The sequence below is a fragment of the Bombyx mori genome, chromosome 23 (genome assembly GCF_030269925.1).
Source record: "Bombyx mori chromosome 23, ASM3026992v2".
Classification (NCBI taxonomy): Eukaryota; Metazoa; Arthropoda; class Insecta; order Lepidoptera; family Bombycidae; genus Bombyx; species Bombyx mori.
In genome coordinates this window covers 12,818,471-12,844,827 of record NC_085129.1, presented here as the reverse complement: position 1 = coordinate 12,844,827, position 26,357 = coordinate 12,818,471, and the positions used below count along the sequence as shown (strand labels likewise).

The 26,357-nt window shown below is 36.7% G+C and overlaps 1 protein-coding gene across 2 annotated transcripts in view; it reads right to left on the bottom strand.

Annotated features, from left to right (window-relative positions):
* LOC101742565 (serine proteinase stubble) overlaps positions 1-26,357 on the bottom strand; it is a 122,214-nt gene that overhangs the window by 87,855 nt on the left and 8,002 nt on the right. For both annotated transcript variants that reach the window (XM_038019382.2, XM_038019383.2), the window contains exon 2: positions 13,404-13,482. In XM_038019382.2, the coding sequence (XP_037875310.1) occupies positions 13,404-13,425 (22 nt within the window). In that variant the 5' untranslated portion in view covers positions 13,426-13,482. The remainder of the gene's footprint in view (positions 1-13,403; positions 13,483-26,357) is intronic.

The following is a 26,357-nucleotide window of genomic DNA, read 5'->3' as shown; positions in this document are numbered from 1 at the left end:
AGATTACGCCTATTATACTACTTTCTTACTTACTTACTTACTTACTACTTATACTATTATACTGGTGGTAGTTCCTGTGAGTTCGCACAGGTAGGTACCACCTACCCGCCTATTTCTGCCGTGAAGCAGTGATGCGTTTCGGTTTGAAGGGTGGGGCAGCCGTTGTACTATACTGAGACCTTAAAACTTATATCTCAAGGTGGGTGGCGCATTTACGTTGTAGATGTATATGGACTCCAGTAACCACTTAACACTAGGTGGGCTGTGAGCTCGTCCAACCATGTAAGCAATAAAATAAAAAAGCCTTGTAAACATCGCTGCATCGTACCGTAAATCATTGAAAATCTTCCGTACTGTCTTTTTAAGCTTAAACATAAAAGACAATTACGTTCTATTGGTATAAGAGCAATTCAAACAACGGCCCGTTTACAATTGCCAAGTAAAACCAAACGACGTACCCTCTCGAATTAAATAGTCCGCTTAAATATGAACAACGCTATTTATGAACACGTTAATAATGTTACATTTGATAGCAAATATATGTACGTATTCAATTTTCTCTTTTTATAATTATTTCAAATTCATAGTGGTCAATAGTTCAGTTATTTCCGTCAGTTCAAGCATTGAGTTAAGAATAATTGAAGAGCCATTTTTTTTTCTATCTACAACGTAAATGCGCCACCCAGCTTGATATACAAGTTCTAAGGTCTCAGTATAGTTACAACGGCTGCCCCACCCTTCAAACCGAAACGCATTACTGCTTCACGACAGAAATAGGCAGGATGGTGGTACCTACCCGTGCGGACTCACAAGGGGTCCTACCACCAGTAAAATGCATTAAAATACATTACATGTGTATGTCATTACTAATTCGCAGTCAAATGTGAATTCGTGACAAGTATGTGTTTTATCAACTTACACCACATATAAACAAAATAGATATTACAGGAATATGTATTAAATAATAAGAAAACGATATTATTTTCGGTTTTCGCGAGTTGAGATAATTAAAAATAGTTTTACGATTTAATCTCGGATTATTTAAAATGATTTCTAAGCCTAATGGTTAACGGAACCCATAGGCATCAACAAAGTAAATGCCGCCAATCGCCTTAAGCCGTGAATTCTAAATCTCAAATCTCTAGATTGCCCCAGCCTACAAAACGAAACGCATTACTGCTTCACGACAGGAATGGGCAGGGTAGTACTTACCCGTTCCCCCGTGCAGGCTCACAAGACTACTTAAACCAGTTTATTCATTTAGTTCAGGTAACTGTCATTATTTACTTCAACAACATTATGTAAGTAAATTTATAAACTTTTCGAAAATTAAAAACTCTTCGAAATTAAAAACTTATTTATATAAAAAACCCGAGATTAAACCGTAAAAGTAGTTTTACTTAAAATATTAAAAACTTATTTAAAGAAATGAAAGTACAAAATTAAACAGATGTTAGAAAAAAAGAAAAATATAAACTAATTGTTAACATTTGAAAAACAAAAAAATTACATAAGGTCATAATAATATAATGACAGCACGTAATTTTTGTTTCTCTTTTTTGTATGAAATAAAACTTTGAATATTAATCCTTGACAAATCTTATAATCAAAATAATGGAGAATTGATATTAAAAGAATAGAATTGCAAAAAGTCCGGTTTCCAAAGCCCGAAAAATCATTAAAAAGCGTTCATTATTCTCCTCGTTCACGAACGCGACCGACAACGAATGTGTTATCGCATGAAAAATTTAAATTGTAAATAATACAGTTGGCGCCCGCACTGGGTCGGAGCGCAGCGCACCTAACGAAAGTGAAAACGACCTCAAATCGTATATAAACATCAGTAGCTCGGGTTTCAGGTGACAAAAAACAAACATTGAACGCGCGTCCCGCTGCAATAAGAACGTTCTATAGAAAGCAGGCAAAACGAAACATATTTTTTCGTCTTTTTTTCTTTAAAATGGTTTTGTTCTTTCGTTCGTAATTTCTATTATGGCTGAGAGCGCAAAATTGGCAGATAATGGACGCCGCGGAAAAGAGAATTCGATGAACGGAATGAATGGTTCTTTGTGGGGCGCTTGGGCGTGGATTAAATGGTTTCCGAATCGATTGAACTTATTTTTTTCTTTTAAGTGATTAGTTCCGATGTTTGTTTTCATAGTAACATAGAACTCTAAGAACGTACAACTAAAGAGCTACACGATTAACCGAGAGATTTGAATCGAGCTAGTCGGTTCGAGATTTTAGAGGTCTCAATTCTAACACCGTCGTTTTATTTATTATAGAGGGTACAAATTGTTTGAAATGGGAACGAGTAATAAAATAATGCTTGTCCCAACCCCATTAAAATGACTTAAGCCATCAATACCTACGGTAATAATAACAATTTATCATGGTTTACGTTATGGAAACGTTACGTTACAGAAAAATTTATAAACTGTAACATTTTTTTTTTTTGGTATTTGAAAATCTACATTTTAGTGTAAATGTTTATAATAATAATATGAATATCATAGAAGAAAAAATTGATGAACTAGAAACAACACAAGAAGAAACGGAAAAGTTCCTTACTATGGCACGTTGAAATGTAGCCCAAGTAGGATTGACATCAGGCAGTCGGCCGATCATAAAACTCATGCCAAATCTCTATTCAGCATAATAAGAAGACATTCTGTGCCGAGCAAAACACAATGTGGGATAAGGGCAAGAAAAAGGCTTACTCAATTTTTATTTATTACGCTTACGTACTCCTTTCGTTGTGAATAAATGCCTGCGTTGAATTTTGAAAATCTTTTGTCCTGATACGAGAGACAAAGAGCTGTGGAAGAACACCAAGCAAATACCAATGGAGAAGGAGATCCTTACGCGAAAGTGGCATTGGATTAGTCACACATTAAGAAATCCCGATACCGACCTTTCCAAGAGAGCACTGACCTGGAAAGTGTCTGGCAAAAGGAAGAGAGGCCTTCCCAGAACAACTTGGCATCGCTCGGTGGAGCAGGGGCTGGTCGTCTCTTTCGGCGCGCACTGTGGTATCGCAAGTTTCGTGTACTCGGTGCGGTTGAGCTCGATGGGGTTTAGTCGGTGGTCGGTTCTGCGAAGCAAGTGCTTCGCACGCCTTTTTCGAGGCGTAGTCTCCTGTGAGAAATCGGGGGAGGTGGAGGACCTCGGTCCTTCTCTTCTCCCCTTCTTCCTCTCAGGAGGCGCCGGAGTCCGACATAACGTGGTACGTTACCCCTCTCGACCGGGAACCCGTTAATGGATTCCCCAGCATTAAAAAAAAAGGGCATGACATGGCCTACCATGTTAAAACACTGAACCTGAACTGAAACCTAGTTAAAACAGACTGCCCAAGACCGATGTAAATGGAAGGATTCAAGCCCTATACCCCAGCAGAGAGTAATAGGAAAGAAAGAAGAAGAAGTAACTTGCCTACTTTGAATCCACAGCTAGTCTGTTATAGGCAAGTTTTAGCTAGGTCATTAACTATAAATTAATGAAACCCGAACACGATTTGATGTGACTATAAAATAGTTTATGACAAGAACCCATTTGTTAATAGTATTCGTGTACAGCCTAACGTTAATGCTAGTACGGCAGAAACTGAACTGCCAACTCTAACTGTATCCAGCAAACGCGTATTTGTGACAGCGGAAGATATAGCTTTTTAGCACGCTTCCATTATTCTACTCCAACTAATATTATAAACGCGAAAGTTTGTAAGAATGTATGGATGTATGTTTGTTACTCTTTCACGCAAAAACTACTGGATGGATTTTAATGAAACTTCACAATAATATAGCTTACACATCAGAATAACACAAAGGCTATTATTTATAAAGATATGTATCACCTAAAAATATCAAGCTATTCTGGCGTGCGCCGCTAAAACCGTTGGTGTTACACGTACATACCTAATTATGTAAAATAGAAATGTTTATCTTAAATAGTCCTACAAAAAAAACGTGACAGCATACATACTACATCGATCTTTTATTTGTAAGTCATTATCGCCAAAATAGTGAACTATGAATATAAGCAGAGAAACGATTTGATTTTTTGTTTCTTACTGTCAAGACCAGCTTTATACAAAAGAAAGCTCACTAATATCAATAATAAATTACAGCTCCCGAAGCGAACCCAGGGCGGGTCGCTAGTAAGCAATGTAGTAATATAAGTACATAATATGTAACGAATCTTTCAACGTACATTTCACCGACTTCATAAAACTTGAAAACTTGGACATGTATCAAGAATTGACTACAATATACTAATTTAAGTATTCCAATAGTCCAAATATCGAGGAAGATATATTTTTTTTGTTGCTTTAACAACCTTTTTTTTATATAAAGTATATTTCTATTTTATTAAATTATCTATAGACACACGTGGCGGACGGCCACGACGGACAACAATCCAGGCATCAGCCCGCTGAGTTTCTCGCCGGATCTTCTCAGCGGGTCGCGATTTCGATCCGGTAGTAGATTAATTCGCGAAGCAGCTGCTCTTGAATTGTTAGGTCTCGATCGGAGGCGCCCGGGTAGGTGTTAGCAAATCCTGGCTGAGTCTTTGCTCGCTCACCTGTCCCGCTGAAACTGGAAAAGCCTCCGGGCCACCAGTAATCCTTCAATCATAAAAAAACCTCGCCAACAAATGTTTTGGCTGCTTTAATAAAAAACTAGCGACCCGCCCTCGCTTCGCTTCGGAAACATTAAAACACACATGAAACCAAAATAATAAAATAAAATAAAAATTAAAAAAAAGTAGCCTATGTTCATCAGGGACAATGTCGGCTTCTAATGGGAAAAGAATTTTTCAAATCGGTCCAGTAGTTTCGGAGCCTATTCGAAACAAACAAACAAACAAATCTTTCCTCTTTATAATATTAGTATAGAAGTATAGATTACGAACGACATCTTTACAGCTAGCAACAAAGTTATAATTAATACGTGACATCAAATTAACACTTAATTTCACCAATGGTCGGTCACGTCGACCGGCAAAAACTTATTTAAAACGTTTTTAAACATTACAGTCACGGCTTCGCTTAGCTGACGTTCGGCTGACGGCTCTCTCATTGTTTATTCAGAAAACGAAACGGAATTACGTAACGGGTGATAGTTTATTACGTAAAAGTGTTTTCCGAAAAATAAAAGGGTTTTCACTTTCGCTTGGAGATAATTGTTTATTAGTAATTTAGGCTCGATACCGGTGATGGACTTTTTATTGCGTTTTTTTTCTTTTTGCACTTAAGTCTGTTATATTTTGATTTTAAATTAAAAATCACTCTTGATAATCAGACGTGTTGGTGGTGGTTTTAATGGTTGTAGGACGTCTTGTGGTCCGCACGAGTAGGTACCACCACCCTACCTATTTCTGCCGTGAAGCAGTAGTGCGTTTCCGTTTTAAGAGCGGAGCAGCCGTTGTACTTTTACTAGTGAGACCTTAGAACTCATGTCTCAAGGCGGGTGGTGGCATTTACGTTGTAGATGTCTATGGGCCCCGATAACCACTCAACCCACCCATCTAAGTAATAAAAAAAAAACGTGCTTTATGAAGTTAAGAATAATGTAATTTAATGTAATATGTAATCACTTTATACATAGTCCTAGGTATATTTGACTCTTGTGGTTTTATTGTTGTTCATACTTGTGGGAAGGTTTTTAACATAGTCGACGACAATCATCGTCAAACTTCAAATGTGAGCTTATGATAAAAGATATGCATTCAACAAACAGATTCTGATGTATTTCATGCATTTAGCAATAGACAGGCCGGGACGACAGCGGTTTTTACTAGTATAATTAATAAAAGTGTTAATACAACGCGGAAACAAATCAATCTGTATTCCCGCGGCGTTCATAAACCAGAGTTTTTTTTTTTTAAAATACTCTACTGCAATTTCAACGCGTAACATAACAGAGATCACAAAAGACACAGCTGCCGCTCCAATTCCACTATCCGTCCGTACATCAGACAATCAACATTTTCATCTGCGACGCGAACCGGTTGTATCGCGCGATCGGATGTCGCATCCGTCGATTCGCCCACGTGCGGTCGGCCTTAACAACCAGAAGTGCTTTACCCGAGCCGAACATGTGTCCCGACTCTTATTTTCACTTTTTATTAGCGCTACGAACTCCGGTAATCGACAAATTAAAGAATGGACGGTTAGCGTGGTATGGACATGTGATGCGTAGAGAGGGTATGCATGTGACTAGGAGAATGGAAATGGTAGTGCAAGGTAGAGGGGGAAGAGGTCGACCAAAGAAGACATGGGTGGAGTGTGTGAATGACGATATGAGAGAGAGAGAGGATTAAGTGTTGAGATGACGGTTGATATATATGTTTGCCTTTGTAGGCAGACGAGCATACGGCCCGCCTAATGGTAAGTGATCACCGTCGCTCATGGAAGTCAGCAATACCAGGGGCAGAGCTAAGCCACTGCCTACCATAATAGAAGAGAATGGAAGAGAAAAATTAGCTGTGCCGACCCCACCTAGTGGGATAAGGTGGAGAAAAAGAAGAGAAGATTAGCGCTACGAACAACGTTACAATTATCGTAGGGCCATCATTACGAACCGTAATTGCGTTTCTGGGCTGAGAAGTCGCTTAATGTCAAAATATGCTTTTTATAACAATACGAAAGTGAAGCCAATGTTTAACGGATAATCGAGGGCGATCTAATTTAAGATTCTCAAGTGAAATCATAATTGAAAACGTATTGATAACTTTCATATTGTAATTATTTTGGGATGTAATTTGCTTCTTGAAATTACGATGTTCGACTCCAACAAATTATAGGATAGAATCACGAAGGGCTCGATGTTATACGTTCTAATAAAATCAAGCCCTTGATTTGAATGTATGAAGCGATGAAATGTTAATTGTTTCACTTTCTATTGCTGATGTGTAACATTAATGTCGTTGAATAATAAACATTGAATTCAGAACTAAGCACCTTAGTGATGAAGTCGAATTCAATGCACGAACATGAGATAGTAATTTATTAATCCCATTTAAATCCTGTTTCCTTTTTGGCAACGTTTTTAAATTACGTAAAGATCTATCGAAAATACCTTTTTAATGACATTGTTGAATGTAACGTAATAATAGTACTACTTGAATATTATCTGATTTTGAGCTTTAAATATAGCATCGGAACTGAATAAATGTTTTTCAGTAAATTAAGATTTAAGCTTGTAATTATTATGTTTCAAGAATATCGGTACTAAAATTATGAAAACTATCATCTTTTTCTAGTTAATGACCGAGCCTCGCTCGGTTTTTTTTTTTTTGATAAAATGTGTTTTTTAGAAATTATATTTAAATAAGAATTACATATTGATCAAATGATGAAATATAAATAATATTTTTCGAACTTACCGACAGAATAATAAAAAAATATGAACTGGTTATTTAAAGAAAAAATCAAAATTATCGATAAAGTTGATTATTGAAAACACGAATAAAACAACATTTTCTGAAAATAAATCGTAGCTAGATCGAAATATTGCTCTCGAAATCCCCTATATACTAAATTTTATGAATATCGTCGGAGCCGTTTCCGAGATTCGGATTATATAATTCAGATTATAGCAATGGGATTATGTCCCTGCCTACAAGATGACAAAAAGCTATCGAACAAAATGGTACCTACATACTTTAGTTAAATGTAAATAAACTATATTAAAAAATATTGTGAATTTTCTTAAAAAATGCGAAGCAACTTTTTCCCCAACCTTATATATATTTATATACAAGAATTGCTCGTTTATAGATATAAGATATAAAGTACATACATATATATACATGTAAGATGCGAATGCATGTAATATATACAGCTCTAACACGAACGAGCAAAGCGTCTGATTAAGTTGAAGAACCGAACCGGTTCGACCTGGTAGATTATTATGGGGACATTAAGATCTTCGTGTAGATTGAAAGCGTGCATAATATTAAGCATGCGCGCGTTAATTCAATGAGACATAATTTTCGATTAAGTGACATTTACCTTTTTCCTTTTTTGTTTTTGCTACTATAGTGAAAAACAATGGCGCATTAGTAAACAGTAAAATCGATTGAAAAAAAAAGCGATAGTGATATTTTCTACTTTATATTTTGATGTATGTTTAACCGTTATCTTCGTCATTATAAAAATACTAGTGGTCGCCCATCGGTCGAAGTTCGACCATAATTATTAATTTAAATTATTAATTTGAACATTATTATGGTTCATTATCAAAGACTTTACTTCTATAATCACAGATTTAGCCCAGGCTAAAATATAGACAAATAATATTAAAGACAAACATCTATTTTCAATTTGACTACAGACTTTAACAATAAACAAAAGAGCATAAATGTGCGTGTGTGCATCAAATACATGATAGTGTGTATAATGTTTCTTTTAATTGATTTAATGTACTTTTCATGGATAGTTTAAAAAAATATAAGCATTCTACACTTTTCTATATTCTCTATAAGTGTCCACGCAATTTTCGTGAAAAGGTGTACAAAGTTTTTGCTTCACGTATATATAGATGAGTGGATCACATTGTTAGATGTAATCGATGTACTCATGAAATCGGTGTTCAATTATTTTTTTAATTACATATAATTATGTGATCTTGAGATCTATGACGGAAGTAATTTCCTAACAATCGTAATAAATTATGAAGAAATATCGTGTGTGCCGTAAATTACTCGCTAAATGTCTGTTCGAATATTATTATGTGCTCAAATTTAACTTGATGAGCTAGGCTGGCTTGAAGCTATGAGCATAACTCAAACCCTCATAACGAACTTATAAACTTAACCTTAAATCAAAGCGAAAATAATGTGCTTTAGCTAACTACTCACTTAACTAAACATAAGTAAAGTTTTTTTTTTATTCCTTAGATGGGTGGACGAGCTCAAAGCCCACCTGGCGTTAAGTGGTTACTGGAGCCCATATACATCTACAACGTTAAGCGCCACCCACCTTGAGATAAGTTCCAAAGTCTCAAGTATAATTACAACGGCTGTCCCACCCTTCAAACCGAAACGCATTACTGCTTCACGGCAGAAATAGGTAAGGTGCTGGTACCTACCCGCGCGGACTCACAAGAGGTGCTACCACCAGTACAGTCGTATTTGAATAATATTTCATGAGTCATTCATTTCGGATTTCCCACTTTCGTGGCAAAAGTGGGATGGATGGTCCAGCGCTCGTGTCCACCCGTACAAGTTAATCTATCTTACAAGTCTAGTCTTACCAATATTATGAATAGAAGTCGTTCATGAAAAATGAGTACCTATCCTTATTCGTTTTCAATCTTTCAATCTTTTTCGTCCGTCTGGTGTAGTGGTAAGTGACATGGTCACTACACTAGGGGGTCGCGGGTTCGAATCCCGCCAAGGGAAGATATTTGTATGATAAATATAAATGTCTTTTCCAGGGTTATGGATGTATATTAAATATATGTATGTGTATAATAAAAATCTTACATTTATTTCCGATATATGGTACCTGTAACACAAGTTCTTTACGAACTTATCACGGGACAGGTTAACGTGGCGTGATTGTTAGTAAAATATTTATATATATATTAAAAAATTATTAATTCATTAGAACAAAACAAACAAAATTAAATGCAAAATTATTACAAAGTCATCAATTGAAACGTAAATGTAAATACACAACGCAATATATCCATCAGACGACGGACACTTCAAATAAGACAGCCGATTAATTAGAATCACAATTTTCATGACTAATTAAATTTTAAACAAAACCGATCCTAAACTGAATGCAAAAAAGTTTTTTTTTTTTTCAAGCCAAAAAACCGTAAAACAACTCAAATAACATAATCAAAACAATTATATGACCCTAATTAGATTCGTGTCACTGGGTCGTCGACTGCGAATTGTTTGCATTTTCATACACATTAATATTAATAGGCGAAGTGAAAGTGAAGCAATTAGGGTAATAACCATGAAAGTTTATAAGAAAATTTTACCTGAGCTTTATTACTCCATTATGCCTTGAGAAGCGAACCTATGGAAGTATGAGTAATTTTGAAATGTTCCCAACTAACTTGTCTACATTGTTTTTGTGAATTTTCGTTTTGAATGAATGTATCCGTAATTATATCTGTTTCGGATTTTATTCCGGCTTTGTATACTTAATTGTTCTTCACATTGTAAATTACTAACAACTTTAATTTAATTATGTTTAGTAAACATTATGTATTTTTGTAAACGAATGTTTAGGTAAATGGGGGTAGGACCTCTGTGAGTCCGCACGGGTAGGTACCGCCACCCCGCCTATTTCTGCCGTGAAGCAGTAATGCGTTTCGGTTTGAAGGGTGGGGCAGCCGTTGTAACTATACTGAGACCTTAGAACTTATATCTCAAGGTGGGTAGCGCATTTACAGTGCAGATGTCTAGGGGCTCCAGTAACCACTTAACACTAGGTGGGATGTGAGCTCGTCCACCCATCTAAGCAAAAAAAAAAAACAAAAAAAATCTTTTTTTTAGATGGGTGGACGAGCTTACAGCCCGCCTGGTGTTAAGTGGTTGCCGGAGCCCATAGACATGTACAAAGTAAATGCCGCCACCCACCTTGAGATATAGTTGTAAGGTCTCAGTGTAGTTACAACGGCTGCCCCACCCTTCACACCGAAACGCATTACTGCTTCCCGGCAGAAATAGGCAGGGTGGTGATACCCTGCCCGTGCGGACTCACGAGACGTCCTACCAGCACTAACAGCTTTGCATCAATTTACTATTTAAACTATATTTTCAAAACAAAAGCGCTCAAATTCACTCATGCCTTGGATACGGTAATTTAACGCCAAAACATAATCTTCAAATAAATAATTCAGAATAATACATAAATAACTAGACATAAGTAGTCTAACAATAAAAAATACTTGTACAAATGAATGTCGTTTTTTATGTCATTATTAATAAATAACTTTACAATTTTCGTTATCACGGCTATCAAAGAAACGTAATTGTAACAACCACGCATAATTTTCACTAGACGATGACCGAGCTTTGCCCGATTTTTTTTTGATAACGCCATCTTGTTGTGTCTTTAAAGCGGTTAGTTGCCCTCAATTAAGAAAAATAGTATTATTATTCGCCAATAGATGTCGGGAAGGGTTGATTATTGAAAACACGAATAAAACAACATTTTCTGAAAACAAATCGTAGCTAGATCGATTTATCGCCCCCGCAATCTCCTGTATACTAATTTTTATGAAAATCGTTGGAGCCATTTCCGAGATTCAGATTATATATATATATATATATATATAATCTATTATATATATATATATATATTCTATTATATATATATATATATATATATATATATATATATATATATATATATATATATATATATATATATATATATATATATATATATATATATATATATATATATATATATATATATATATATATATATATATATATATACATACAAGAATTGCTCGTTTAAAGGTAAGATAAAGATAGAAACGTGTCTATAATATATTTTATACTTTACAATTCATATTAATTTCTTATCACATTACACTATCTTTTAATATGTCAAAATCGAAACGTTGCTCTATCCATCAGACGCGTCTACAGATCCCGTAAAACATATTACTATAATCACCTCCCGACACTATATCAAACGGTAAGAACGCACAATCTATTTCCAATACAGAAGCCGTTCAGAATAAATTGGCTACTTCATGTTGTAATGAATCGAAGCCTGTAATGTTAAGAAAAGCAATTAATTCCCCGCGTTATTGGATTCCAATAGGAAAGCCGTCTGCGTTCGCTAGTTTTCCATTAGTGCGTAATACTAAGGATGTCAGTTTGTAATGAAATTGATGAATTTACTTAGACGGTATTAAATTGAAGACTCGTGACAAACAGTATGATACAATGTTTCGTAAATCAAATTGATTAAATTTGAAACAGATATGTGCATAAAATTAATTTAGTAATAAATCAATTTAAATGTTTGGTTCGTGTACTTAGTATCGAATGGTTATAAAAGACAATGAGGAAAAGGGCAGGTCTTAGATTTTCAAAATTGGCGTGATTTTTTCGCGCGTGACGTCATTTGAGGCTAACGAAAGCCACGAGCTGTTATGATCCTGTAATTCTAATTATACGGCTTAGTACCACTTACAAGTGCCAACATAGTCAGAAGCAAAATTTATAAGAAAAATAGTTAGTTGGAACAGCTGTCAAAGGTGAATTTAGTTTTAGTGAAGTGAGAGCTGAGTCCCGACATCCATACATGCGATTAAATTCATTATAAGTTGACTCTAATTAATATTTAACTTCTTACTTAATTTCTAATGTTCAAATTTTCTTTTTTAAGTTATTCTCAAGATTCGTGTAACACTGCTTATATTTTTATTATTATTTAGTGGATTATTTAGTGGTAGTAGGAGGACTTGCGTTCCCACATGGACGCCACCACCCTGCCTATTTCTGCCGTGAAGCAGTAATGCGTTTCGGTTTGACGGGTGGGATAGCCCTTGTAGTGAAAACTGACAAATAGAATTCATGTCTCAACATGGGTAGTGGGCATTAAGTTGTTGATCCGTGAGCTCATATGTATTTGTGTGCTTATATGTATATATTTACATATATTTCAATCGATAAGTACACCACGTGACATTCGTTTCCAAATAATTATTAATTACCTGATGGTTGTCTAGAAGTGATCGCTTTCAGCGATAAGACCGCCAATTGTACTTTTTTTGTATTTAATGTTTCGCATTGTTTATTCATTTTGTATACAATAAAGAATACTCTCTCTTTCTGTCTCTCGCTTTCTCTCTCTCTCTCTCTTACTCGACAATATATCTACGAAGAAAAAAATTAAATTAAATAGGACTTAGAGTCCATCAGTAAGTATCTGCAGTCGGCGTCCATGCGCCACTTCGATAAAGCGGCACGACACGAGAACCCTCTCATCGTGGCCGCCGGTAACTACATTCCCGACCCTGCGGACAGAATGGAAAGCAGTCGACGTCGCCCAAAACACGTCATCTCGGATCCTCCCGATCCACTAACGGTGCTTTTAGGTACTTCAAGCACCGGTCACCGTTCTCGTCGAACCCGTCGCTTGCGACGAAGGGCTCTACGAGTAAATTAACTCTCAGACACAGCCCACTGAGTTTCTCGCCGGATCTTCTCAGTGGGTCGCGTTTCCGATCCGGTGGTAGATTCTGCGAAGCACGGCTCTTGCTAGGGTTCGTGTTAGCAACATCGTCTGGTTTGAGCCCTGTGAGCTCACCTACTAAAGTTAGGGTTACGCTGACATAGCCGCTAGGGCTATCAGCTTAGGTAGGAAAAAAAAAAAAAATAATTTAATATCTTATTATCATCTATTTACTGACCGGATGCACGGGCGACATGCATGTGTCGAACGCGGGCGCTCGCGGCTCATCACCGCACGCCCCCTGCACCGCTAACAACCTGCAAACAAGAGATTTTTAATTACTTTCATGCCAAGAAGAAACTAATTTTATTGGACAAGCTTAAGCTCCCTCCCTTCCGCCGTCCCACACGCTCGACGGCATGTTCTTCTGCAAACGAGATTTGAGGAATAATTTCAATACCGGCAATAAGGTCGCCTATAACACTTCGGCTAGGTAATACCATTCTGCCTATTACTGTCGTGAAGCAGCTTCGGCTTGAAGGGGCAGCCGTTGCACATTTTACCGTAGAATTTAGAACTCATGTCTCAAGGTAGGTGGCGAGCCCTTGCAGGCAGACGAGCACACGGCCCACCCGATGGTGAATGGTTACCGTCGCCCATGGACGTCAGAAATGCCAAGGACAAAGCCAACCTTCTGCTTACCGTTGCCGTTAACCGCTGGGTGTATGGGCTTTGGTAACCACTAGCATCAGACGGACCGTGAGCTCATGTACCCATTTGAGCAATAAAAGATATCTTAGGTAGTAGCCAAAAACTCGGCTGTGCCACTGTGGTCACCGCCGTAACTTTTGACAACTTACTATCAAGTTAGGGTCGTACACTCATTTACCTAAATTAGAATAAACAATATGCAATTGCCTTATCAATGAATTAATAGAACAAAGCTAAAATTAATTTTCAATTTCCTAACTGGAATCATATTTATTCTATATACTAGCTGACCCGGCAGACTTCGTAGTGCCTTAATCGATAAATAAAAGACCTAAACTTTTATATAAAATAAATTTAAAACCAACAAAAGGAATCCGTCCGACGGGGGACACATCAAAGAGAAAACAAAATTGCAACTTTTATTAAATTCCGAGCATTTTCATATTTATCTACCTTTTGAACCTTCTCTGGATTTTCACAAATAATTCAAGATCAAAATTAGTCAAATCGGTCCAGCCGTTCTCGAGTTTTAGCGAGACTAACGAACAGCAATTCATTTTTATATATATCTATACATTATTAACCATATCAAGTGTGCTTACGTGAAATTATACGTATTTTGTTATTTTTATTTTTCAATTTCAGCTTGATACGGACATAAATACTAAGAAGGTTTATACGAAGTGATTGCCCGCGCGTCCACAAAAATAACAGCAACTAAACAAAGAAACAGGATTCATGCTTATAGTTCAAAGATGCAGCCGTCCGCTTCCAAAAACAATCAGAAAGGTAACCTTCAAATTGAAAATTCAGGACAATAGAACTCACAAATATCGACCTCTCGCATTAAAATTGTATAATCTCAAAACTTACTAATTTTACAGGAGAGTGTTTTAAAGGTGTAACATGTGATATTTTTAATATTAATCATCTTTGGAACGTTTCCTTTTTTTTACCAGTTACATTATCTGTCTTTTAAAGTAAGATAAAATTATGTATTAATTTTGTTAATAGTAGTCAAAACATAGGTAAATTAAAAAAAAAAACTAGAACTAAACTTCGCTCTTTTGACAATATTTATGAGAAAAATACTGGGGATACCAAATGATTCCGCATATTAACTCAATTTCGATTATTTTTACAAATTGTACACTTTTAATGCGAAAAGACGATATGTATCATAATCTAACCATAGTGCCAAAATCGCACTTTACATTCTCAAACACACATTGACGGCTAAAGCGCGAAACACGTTTGCTAATTAGCCGGCAGTAGCAGTAAATTCGCAAATTCACACCAACGTTTGCAAATATTGGCCAAGCAAACGTGTGACCTGACAAATGTCCAAACTCCCACTAGTTGGGCTAACATAGCGGATATTATAGACACGAAGGTTAAATATGCTCTCAAAAGCGGATTGCCAATTAATTTAAATGTTTACTGTATAGAAATTTATTTAACTAGTACTTAGGATTTTTACATTAATGATTTTGCGACGTTTCGCGCGAAGCTATAAATTATATTGACAGAACTAAATGTTCAAGCCGTGTTCTGCATTACAACGCGTTGGCAGGTTTTTATGTCGTGATAAATTTAATTTTAAATTTTATTCTATTAATATTAGGTATGTATTTATTTCATTTAATGCATTTCTAGTATTTCTAAATAAAAGTCTAGATAAGGCTCAATTTTTTTACTTCATTTTATAGTAATCTTTATATATATATCATTCTACTGTACGGGTGTATTTCACTGCACTCCTCCTAAGCGGCTAAGCCGATTTGAATGAATTTTTTTGTATGCATTTGGGGGGCGCCTTGCATGGATTAGATTCACAAATCAGCCCGGCAGATGGTGCTGCAGTCGGTATATAGATTATTTATCTTTCCTAGAAATAATTTATGTGACAAAACAACGTTTACCGCGTCAGTTAGTAATTTCATATTAATGTCAATAAAGTAGTTTTTATTGCTCTCTTCAGTTTTTATTGCTTTGAATAAGCAGATCAGTTCATGATGCACCCGGCGATAAGTACTTACCGGAGCCCATAGACATCAAAAGCCTAATCTCGCTTAGCTGCTCAAACAACTGCAGATACTCTGCTCTTTATCATAAATAGCCAAACCGCGAACAACAAAATCATTAGGCTTCGTACATATCGTTAGTAAAATATTATCTGCCGTTTCACAACGGTGCGTGCGATGTTGAATACGTGACAATTATTAGGGCTGCAACACTGCAAACGTAATTATAGAGTATTGTCTAATATTTGACGGAAAATTAACAAGTTTCTAGTGTTTAAGTTCGAGAACGAATTTCACGATGAGAAGAAGCATAAGTAGAATAATGTCGAAGGGTAGAAGATTATTTGGTTTTAGCGACATTTAGCCTTCTAATTAAAGTTGGATTTTGTTTGGTATTAACATCAACAGTGCGATGTTTTTAATTGAATTTCAACTAAGTTTACTTACTCCATTGAAATAACTAAAGATTTTTTTTAGTATGGTATTTTTTTTCAAATTTTATATTTATTATGACTCTCCTGTAAAATTACAAAAAATTCGCTGAAATAAAATTTAGCCTTTCACCCTTATCTAAAGCGTCTTTTAATTGGGTTTGGAGGCAGGAAACATACGGCCCACTTTTTTTTATTGCTTAGATGGGTGGACGAGCTCACAGCCCACCTGGTGTTAAGTGGTTACTGGAGCCCATTGACATTTACAACGTAAATGCGCCACCCACCTGGAGATATAAGTTCTAAGGTCTCAGTATAGTTACAAAGTTTGATTTTTATTACACGATGTTATTCCTTCACCGTGGAAGTCAATCGTGTCAATCGTCATTTGTTGAGTACGTATTTCATTAGAAAAATTGGTACGCGCCTGCGGGATTCGAACACCGTTGCATCGCAAGATACGAATGCACCGGACGTTTTATCCTTTAGGCCACGACGATTTCGAATGGTAAGTAGTCGCCGTCGCTTGTTGAGTTTACAAATCTCAAGTCTCCGCCAATACCTAGAGCAAACCGGGGTCGCTTACAAATATTCACTGAGAAAGAGCGAGAAAGACCATTTAATAAACTGCAAGTACTTGTACTATGTAATATTGTGTATCAACTCATAAAACCCTGTGCATCGTTATAGGGTTGAAGGTCAAAGTGAAGGTCTTCTGACAAGTGGGTGTTTTTGCTCGCTAGACCGATATCTCTAATGTTTTTTTATTCGGAATTTGTAAATACGAAAACTAATCTAGAAAATATTATGTCAGCGATTAGGTTTTTTTTTATTGCCCTTTTGAGCAGAACGAGCATACGGCCCACCTGGTGGTGAATGGAGCGTCGCCCATGGACGTCAGCAATGGCAGGGGTAGAGCCTTTTTTTTTTTTTTTTTTCCTACCTAAGCTGATAGCCCTAGCGGCTATGTCAGCGTAACCCTAACTTTAGTAGGTGAGCTCACGGGGCTCAAACCTGACGATGTTGCTAACACGAACCCTAGCAAGAGTCGTGCTTCGCAGAATCTACCACCGGATCGGAAACGCGACCCACTGAGAAGATCCGGCGAGAAACTCAGTGGGCTGTGTCTGAGAGTTAATTTACTCGTCGAGCCCTTCGTCGCAAGCGACGGGTTCGACGAGAACGGTGACCGGTGCTTGAAGTACCTAAAAGCACCGTTAGTGGATCGGGAGGATCCGAGATGACGTGTTTAGGGCGACGTCGACTGCTTTCCATTCTGTCCGCAGGATCGGGAATGTAGTTAACGGCGGCCACGATGAGAGGGTTCTCGTGTCGTGCCGCTTTATCGAAGTGGCGCATGGACGCCGACTGAAGATACTTACTGATGGACTCTAAGTCCAGGTCGTCATGGAGGTCGACGTTCCTGACGAACCACGGGGCTCCGACGGCTATCCTGCAAAAACGGGATTGAATAATTTGAAATGATTTTAGGTGTATGCGGGCCGCGTGAGCGAACACTACACTTGCATAGGTCATGACGGGGCGTATGCAAGTTTTGTAGAGTGTCACCTTATTTCTAAGGGACATTTTACTTCTCCTACATATCATCGGGTAGAGACGTCCTAGAATGAAGGCGGCACGGTCGCGTACCGTCTTGATGTGGGGGCGGAATGTCATCCTACTGTCGAAGGTGACGCCTAAATATTTGACCTTCAATAGTAGAGCCAAAACCACTGCCTACCGTTTAATACTCGTATCGTATATACATTTGCTAATAAAACGAGAGAGAGAGAGGGAGAAAGAGAGAGAGAGTATTCTTTATTGTACACCAAAAAACAAATAAACAGTGCGATACATTAAACATAAAAAAGTACAATTGGCGGTCTTATCGCTAAGAGCGATCTCTTCCAGACAACCATCAGGTGGACAGAGAGAACAGAGAGACAGAGAGAACTATGACATCCAAAATAAATAAATAAAAAGATTAAATTTCAAAAGTACATTTAAATCGCGCAAGTCATTAATTGCGCAAGCGATGTTTTTAATCAGTTTCGCTTTCTAATTGTTTTGTTTTTTATATTTTTTTTAAATTTATCAACAAGAAAAACAGACTAATTGAGTTACGAGTCCAGGACTTACATGGAATTCACTATTATTTCAACTGTATTTCATCTTCATATTTAATACACAGCACCAAGTATATCATTGGCACAAGGCTATTTTATACATAAAGAATGGAGGAATACATTAAGCACCGATTCATTATTATTATTATTTTTATTGCTAGATGGGTGGACGAGCTCACAGCCCATAGACATCTACGACGTAAATGCGCCACCCACCTTGAGATCTAAGTTCTAAGGTCTCAAGTACAGTTACAACGGCTGCCCCACCCTTCAAACCGAAACGCATTACTGCTTCACGGCAGAAATAGGCAGGGCGGTGGTACCTACCCGCGCGGACTCACAAGAGTTCCTACCACCAGTAAGACTCACAAGAGGTCCTACCACCAGTAAATTTTTGTCGTATAGGCAGACGAGCATGCGACTCACTTGATGTTGAGTGGTTACCGTCGCTCAGGGACATCGGCAATGCCAGGAGCAGTGACAAGCCACTGCCTACCGCTTAATACCCTCCACAAGCCTCGTTTGAAGAAGGACATGTCATAGCGCTCGGGAAATACGCTTTTAGCGATAAGACGGCCTATTTTGCAAAAGTATATTCTGGCTCACTCTCTAATAGAAGGTAGTACTCTGATGTTAAACGATCTCTGCTATCGCTCCAACTTCACTTACCAACCATATTTTTCTCTCATTAGTATTTTTTTGATCCAACCAACGGTACTTCCGATCCGTGATTTTAAGCAGATAATGCCTTGGTTCAGCCACTCGAGAATAATACGAGTTAATGGCTTTAGACTAATTGTATATATTTACCAACGCCTGGCCGTTTTGAATGACAAACGCTAATTTACCTAACACCTGTTAAGAAAACGAGCAGGAAGCTAATAGTTCTAAGTCGGTTGTTACAAACAACTCAGATTTCCTAAACACGAGCCCCGGGTGAACCTAGGAATTAATTTGGTTCGTTAGCGTGGAAGAATTCCAGTGATGGTAGAGTGTGACAAAGTTTTTTTGACGTTCGTCCAAATCTAGGATTTTATACTGGGGCTTTTATTTTCGATATTAATCCGACACTCACTCTCAAAACTGTGACTAAAGAAAAACACACAGACGTTACGACTCATTTAATAGTGTTTGTAGGGAATTAATCACTCGCCCCGTCCGACAGGACGTTTCTATCAAGGATTCGAATCTGTACAAGTTCCTTCCCTGTATTCGACAAAGATTAATAATGTTATCGAGAAAGGGAGAACGCTGCATTTCTTAATGTCTAACAGGATCAACTTCAGGCGTAAGATATTTCCCATTAATGTCAGTTGAACGAAAGAGCATATCGTTTGTTATGGGAATGCGGTCTATGGCGCAATTAACGCGCTAATATTATGTTAAATTTCTAAGCGTCGAATCTTTTGTCGTTTCCAAAATTATTAATAGCATTGACATTTTATTATGTTATATTAGCGACCCGCACTCGGTTCGCTTCAGGGACTATAATTTATTATTGATTTTACTGAATTTTCTTTTATACAATTGTTCTAAAACACGATTTTTAAACACGCTTAAACGATATTCAGTTTTGTTACATCCTTCATTCGTCATTATTGGTTGATTTTGACAAATTTAATTGAAACTAACCGACACCTGTAACGCTTTCGTACCTATTGCTGTATGCGTGGTATAGAAACATTAACGTTAGAAATATCAATACATTGAATTTTCATCCTTGACAGTCCGTTCTGATATGCCGTAGCAAATACAGCCTTAATACGTAGATTTTCATCACATTATAAGTAAAATTGTACATCATAGCTTACATTCTTATGAAGACATAAAAATTACCCCTTGCGTTTTTTTTTATTGCTTAGATGGGTGGACGAGCTCACAGCCCACCTGGTGTTAAGTGGTTACTGGAGCCCATAGACATCTACAATGTAAATGCGCCAGCCATCTTGAGATATAAGTTCTAAGGTCTCAGTATAGTTAGCCGTTATACAATTCAATTGATCAACTTCAGTCTTGCATCTTAAAGTGGAAGATGACTCTCAGCTTATCTCTGGGCTCCAGTAACCAGACCAGACCAGATAGAAGAGCAGATTAGACTGAGTTAATTGGCTAATGTAACAATGAAAAATACCTGAAATTCGAAATTGAACATTGCAAATTACATTCATGTTTCCAAACAGATATAATGTTTAAAGTGATTTATCAATACGACCGCATCATTTGTATTGTCTGATTGCCCAAGATTAATCAAACAGCTAGCATGTATCTCGTCAAAATGAAATTAATTTGGGTGGAATTTATTTGGGACGTATATTTTGACTTAAAATACTTGAAAAAGGTTGAAATTCGATTTTTACTTTGTATACATGTGAAAATCTTGGGAACTAGAAAATTTCTACTAACCGTGATAAAATTGTGATTTAGGAATAGTTGAGCACTCGCTGAAAAGCGAATCCACAATAGGAAAAAAAAGGGTGCGTGTCCTTATGTACGCGCGTAAGAAGTTATACCTACTTTATTTTTCTTATTTTTTTTTTTTTTTATTTAAATTTTAATTAATTTGAAAAAAAAACGATAAAACAACAAACATCCTCAAACACGCATATTGGACATCCCTTTTGTCGACATCGTATAAATTCGGTAATTCTCATCAATTTTTCATACCGCGCCTAAAGAAGTATAACTTCAAAAATATTTTCTGAAACAATTCTATAGACATTTCTCGAAAAGTGTAACGCACAAATTCTGTGCAGCAGAAATAAGCCGGGTAACGGTACAATTAGAATTATTTTAGACAAATTCTCATTTTCAACTTAACACCATTTGCCATGAGCCGTCTGTCCATAAATTTAAAAAAACATCCGTATTCCAATGAGACCAAACGCGGATTACGAAGCAAAAAAAACACTCAAATTCTCCGAAGGTTACCTTTGTTTTCGAGTCATGTAATATATGCAATTAGGGTGCACATAACCCGAATTGTGTAAGAGGATGTGTGTGTTCGTAAACATTGAGTCACAAAGACCAAGTCATATAGCGAAAACGGATGTGACCCCAGAGTGCGGCTTACGAAATTATTACTTCAGAATATTACGCTTGAATCACAAGATGAAAGCTTCAAGTCTTTATACGTTAACCTAATATGTAATACATATTTAGTCTTTATGCTTTAGCCTAATAATATATTCGTACTATTGGTGTCGCATTTATTGTGTTTGAGGTTCTTGGTTAAAAAAATATTTCTTCATTGATATTTATTTTAATGATTTCAAATGATATGCGATAAAAAAATTGTAAGCTGGAAATCTTCTCAGTGATGCAGTGCTATTTCAACTTTTGTAGATTTTGTAACTTATTATAACTGGAAAGAGCACGCCCTGAGTTTCTTACGGATTCCTCGCAGTGACGAAACAGCATTCCGAAATGATGATTTAGTCATGACTATGAGAGTAAGCGCAAAGGCCTATATGATTGAAAAACTTTTTGATTTTGTCATGATACAAATTTATAACAGCTCCCAAGACAAAGATGTAGTGCTGAAGAAGAAGAGGGAATGAAACGTTACTGATGATGATGACGACGACGACAAAGCAAAATGGAGGAGAAAATAAGAAAATCTGGCCCCACCACCATGTGAGATGAAAGGAAGAGAGAAAGATAGAGATACGTAACTCTGGCCAACGATGGAGATGCATCAATAAATTATTCTAAGATTTTTCCTGCTATGTTTTATGCTTAATATTTCTTCCTCTATTTATATTTTTTTATTAATAAACCTTTTTTTTTTTTCTTTTAACTGAAACATCACTTGAACACAGCTTGACTGATTTCTTTTTCGTTGGTTTAATAATTTCAATAAAAATAAGAAAATCCACATGAATTTTATCATATAATTAGCGATATTCGAATTTCATGTGTAATTGTAATTACACATGAATATATTGGAAGCGTAGTAGGAATTCATTTAATAATGGTATTTATAATGTATATGACCGCGAATGTCCAAAGCGATGGGTTTCACTAGTTTATTATAAATATCATTTTTTTTAATAATAATAGCACATTGTGCTGAAATAAGATTGGGAAGATAGTATTTTCTATAAGCACATCTTCTTTTTTCATTTCATTCTACATGTTGGAAATTCGGCGCAGCATATCCTCTTGTTATGCTACATAGGGATTTGGCATGAGTTTTACGACCAATCGTATGCCGGACGTGCTGATGTTGATTTATATCTCTTGATTTAATCTCTTATACCTCCATTGCAACGTGCCTTAAGGACTTTTCTATTTCATTTTTTCATGATTATTTTACTTCATTCGTTCAGATCTGGATTGGTACACCGCGCGTAATTCGTTTCCAAATTATTCTTGTCCACCTGATGGTTCTCTGGAAGAGATCGCTCTTAGCGATAAGACCGCCAATGTACTTTTTTTGCATTTACTGCTTCACTTTATATATATTTGTTATGTACAATTAAAAATACTCTCTGTCTCTCTCTCTTTTTATTTATATTAAAATTCAGACTGAAACTTAGTTTTTTTTAAAAACAAAAAAATCTATATTGTTATTATCATACATAATCCCATTAGATTTAGTGCATAATTTGATCGTGTGTTCAAGCCATTTTGAAGTGTTACGCACACAACACAATTGGTGCGTGTCAAAACTCGAATCAGCTGCTCTGAGTTTGAGAAGCGCGCTCCATAGCATTCCAACTTGAAAACTATTTTAAATAATTAAAATTCTTGTTAAACCTATGCATACGGTAATTCACATATTCGGGCAATTAACACCCAGCTTTGCCCGTGTGATGGTCTCATTGCACACACAACCATTCCGCACTTTATAGCCGGCAATGCTTATTAACTGTGCTCCCGTTTCTTATATTCGCCGCATCGAAAAGATCGTTAAAATTTTTATGTCCACTATCATAAGAATCAATTATTTTATTGTAATATACATACATGCATAACCATGAATTTTGTTTTAATGCGATCGATTGATTATTATTTTCGGTCTATCGTTCATGGCTTTGATATTTTACAAGCAAAAAATACGTATGGCACTCGAGGACTGCGGCGGTAAAGCATAGCATTTTTATCAACTTTGCATAATTAGACAATTATAGTCTAATTGTGTCTAATTAGACAATAATAATTTAATATTAAATCAATAATAAAATAAGACCAAGCTATATATTAGATAAACATTAACTGTCCCCTTCACACTCATAAGCTAAACCGCGTGAGAGAGAGCTGGCCAGACTTTTCATGATACGCATGCAGTGCGACGTCACGCCGCGCGCTTATTCACAAACACTACACAAGCGCAACGTACTGAACGCGAGTTACATGGTAGGCGGAGTGGGGGGCGAGGTTTTATTTTCGTTACGGAATTTGTTGATTCGGTCGCCGCGCTCAAAGCCCGCGATAAAAGCTATGCAATAACTGACACGACTCATATTATGTCGTCTAAACATTGAAAATGTTAATCCTTCGTCGGCTTTAACCTAAAACTTAATACACACAAAAATAATTATAGGATAATATTTCTATGGCGTTTATCTTCACCCTCTTTGTACAACATATTTCACGGAAGATTTTTATTCGAACACTAGTTATTCCGATAAATATCTATTTTTCGTATATATCGTTAGTCACACAAAAGCGAGGCTATTTTACTATTCCATCGTAAAATAAAACCAATTAAAAAAAGCCTAAAGTACTGATCAATGAATAATTAAATGCGCTAATTAATTGCAGTTTCTATTTACACAGCTCTAGATTATCTAGAAATGAATTCCTCGACCATCTCTGTCTAAACGTAAATCGCATTAATGTAAATCAACAAATCATTATCTTAAAAAGGATTTAATGAAAGCGATTACGCTTCTGTGAACGAAGAAAAATATGAGCACTTAAATCAATACCAATTGAACTGACATTCCCTGGACGAGGCTATAAAATAAACAAACATCCCGAGTAGCAAATCCTCGGTGCTGCGAGACTCTTGACTTATTTATGGAGTACGATAAAGATTATTTAGAAATGTATGAATATCCAGTTCTGCTCAATGATGCATAGGAGCATCGCGACGGATGAACTGTGACGACATTCCCGCACAGGACCGTATTCAGACTGGTCTATTTTTTACCCTATCACCTGCTAATAAGATACAAACTGTGCGTATATTAACAGCAAATCCAACGGTTATACAAATACGCTCATAAAGACTGACACGGTGATATGCACGATATTTGCTATGTGGTATTAGATAAAGCCCACCCTTTTCTTATCTTCATTTTTTTTCCCTAACTAAGCTGAGAGCCTTTAGTTAGAGGCTATGCCAGCGTAACCAAGCGAGTAGGTAAATTCACGGAGCTCTAATCTTAGAACGTTGCTAACACTAGCCCTAGCAAGAACAGTGCTTCGCAAAATCTTTCACCGGATTGGAAACGCGACCCACTGAGAAGATCCGGCGAGAAACTCAGTAGGCTGTGTCTGTGGCTTAATTAACACGCCGAACCCTTCGTCGCAAGCGACGGGTTCGACGAGAGCGGTGAACGGTGCTTGAGGTGCCTAAAAGCACCGTTGTTGGATCGGGAGGATCCGAAATGACGTGCTTAGGGCGACATCTACTGTTTACCATTCGGTCCGCAGGATCGGGTATGTAGTTACCGACGGCCATGACAAGAGGGTTTTCGTGACGTGCCCCCTCCCCAAAATGATTTATCTTCATAAAGATGCGTAATTGTATCACTACTTCGATTAATTAATACCTTAGACATACAACATACATACAACAGAACTGAATTAAAAATACTTTTGCTATAATACTGTGCTATAATAGATGTAAACACTATCTTCATAATAGACAATTAAAAAACATTTTAATGGCGAAGAATAACATATTAGTGTCGATGTGACCACAAAAACTGTCTAGTATCCCAAATACCGATATAATAGAATGAAAATAATAAATACTAAATTAAAGTGTAAAAGCAGCTTTAATAATATTTATGTCTCGCATTTTCCGAAGGGAATAACTATAGCATAACAAAATCTAGTGGAATCAACAAAACGGTTCTTTACTAAAAAAAAAAGTTTAAACCATAATTGATACCTTAAGGCACTAACTTACGTTTTTTAAGTTTACTACTGTGTGAGTCAGACGGTAACAATGTAATCTGTAATCGCGAAGTTCCAAATACACTACTATACTGGCCGATATATCGTTATGTGAAGTAAGAATTTGTTCTGACATTCCTTTCTTACTAAAGAAACTTCATAGCTTAAGAATTGTAGATTAGTAACGTATTGAACAACTCAAGGAGCTGGTCACATTCGTTTTTCGTTACGTGACGACTTCTATCGATCAACCCCACTAGCCACATTAAGGATATTTGTTGCAAAAACCGCTTCTGTATACTATACTTGTTTACTTTACCATTAAAATGGTCAATAAATCGTAATGACTAAAACGGTGTAAGGGACTGTTAGTTGAAAAAATAAAAATGATTTCCCGTTGTAATTTTTTTACGATAACCGAAATTGATTTTAAGCAAAAGCTTTTTATTACAAAAAAAGTGGCATTGCTTATAAAAAATGGTTATGAATTTTAGCATTTCCATGTCAGTAATGACCAATAAAACCGGTTTTCGTTTTCGAGAATGTTTCGCATACATCTTGTGGGTGTACCTATGTATATATAAGTGCATCAATTATTAATTTTATTGCTCTCAGCTCAGATCCCACTTCGTCTTTAATGGTCACGCCAGTCCACGGCCAAAGGTAGGCAGCAGCTTGGCTCTGCCCCTGGCATTGCTGATGTCCATGGGTGACGGTAATCAATCATCATCAGGTGGGTCGTTCTGATGAGCTATGGGCTTGTAGAATG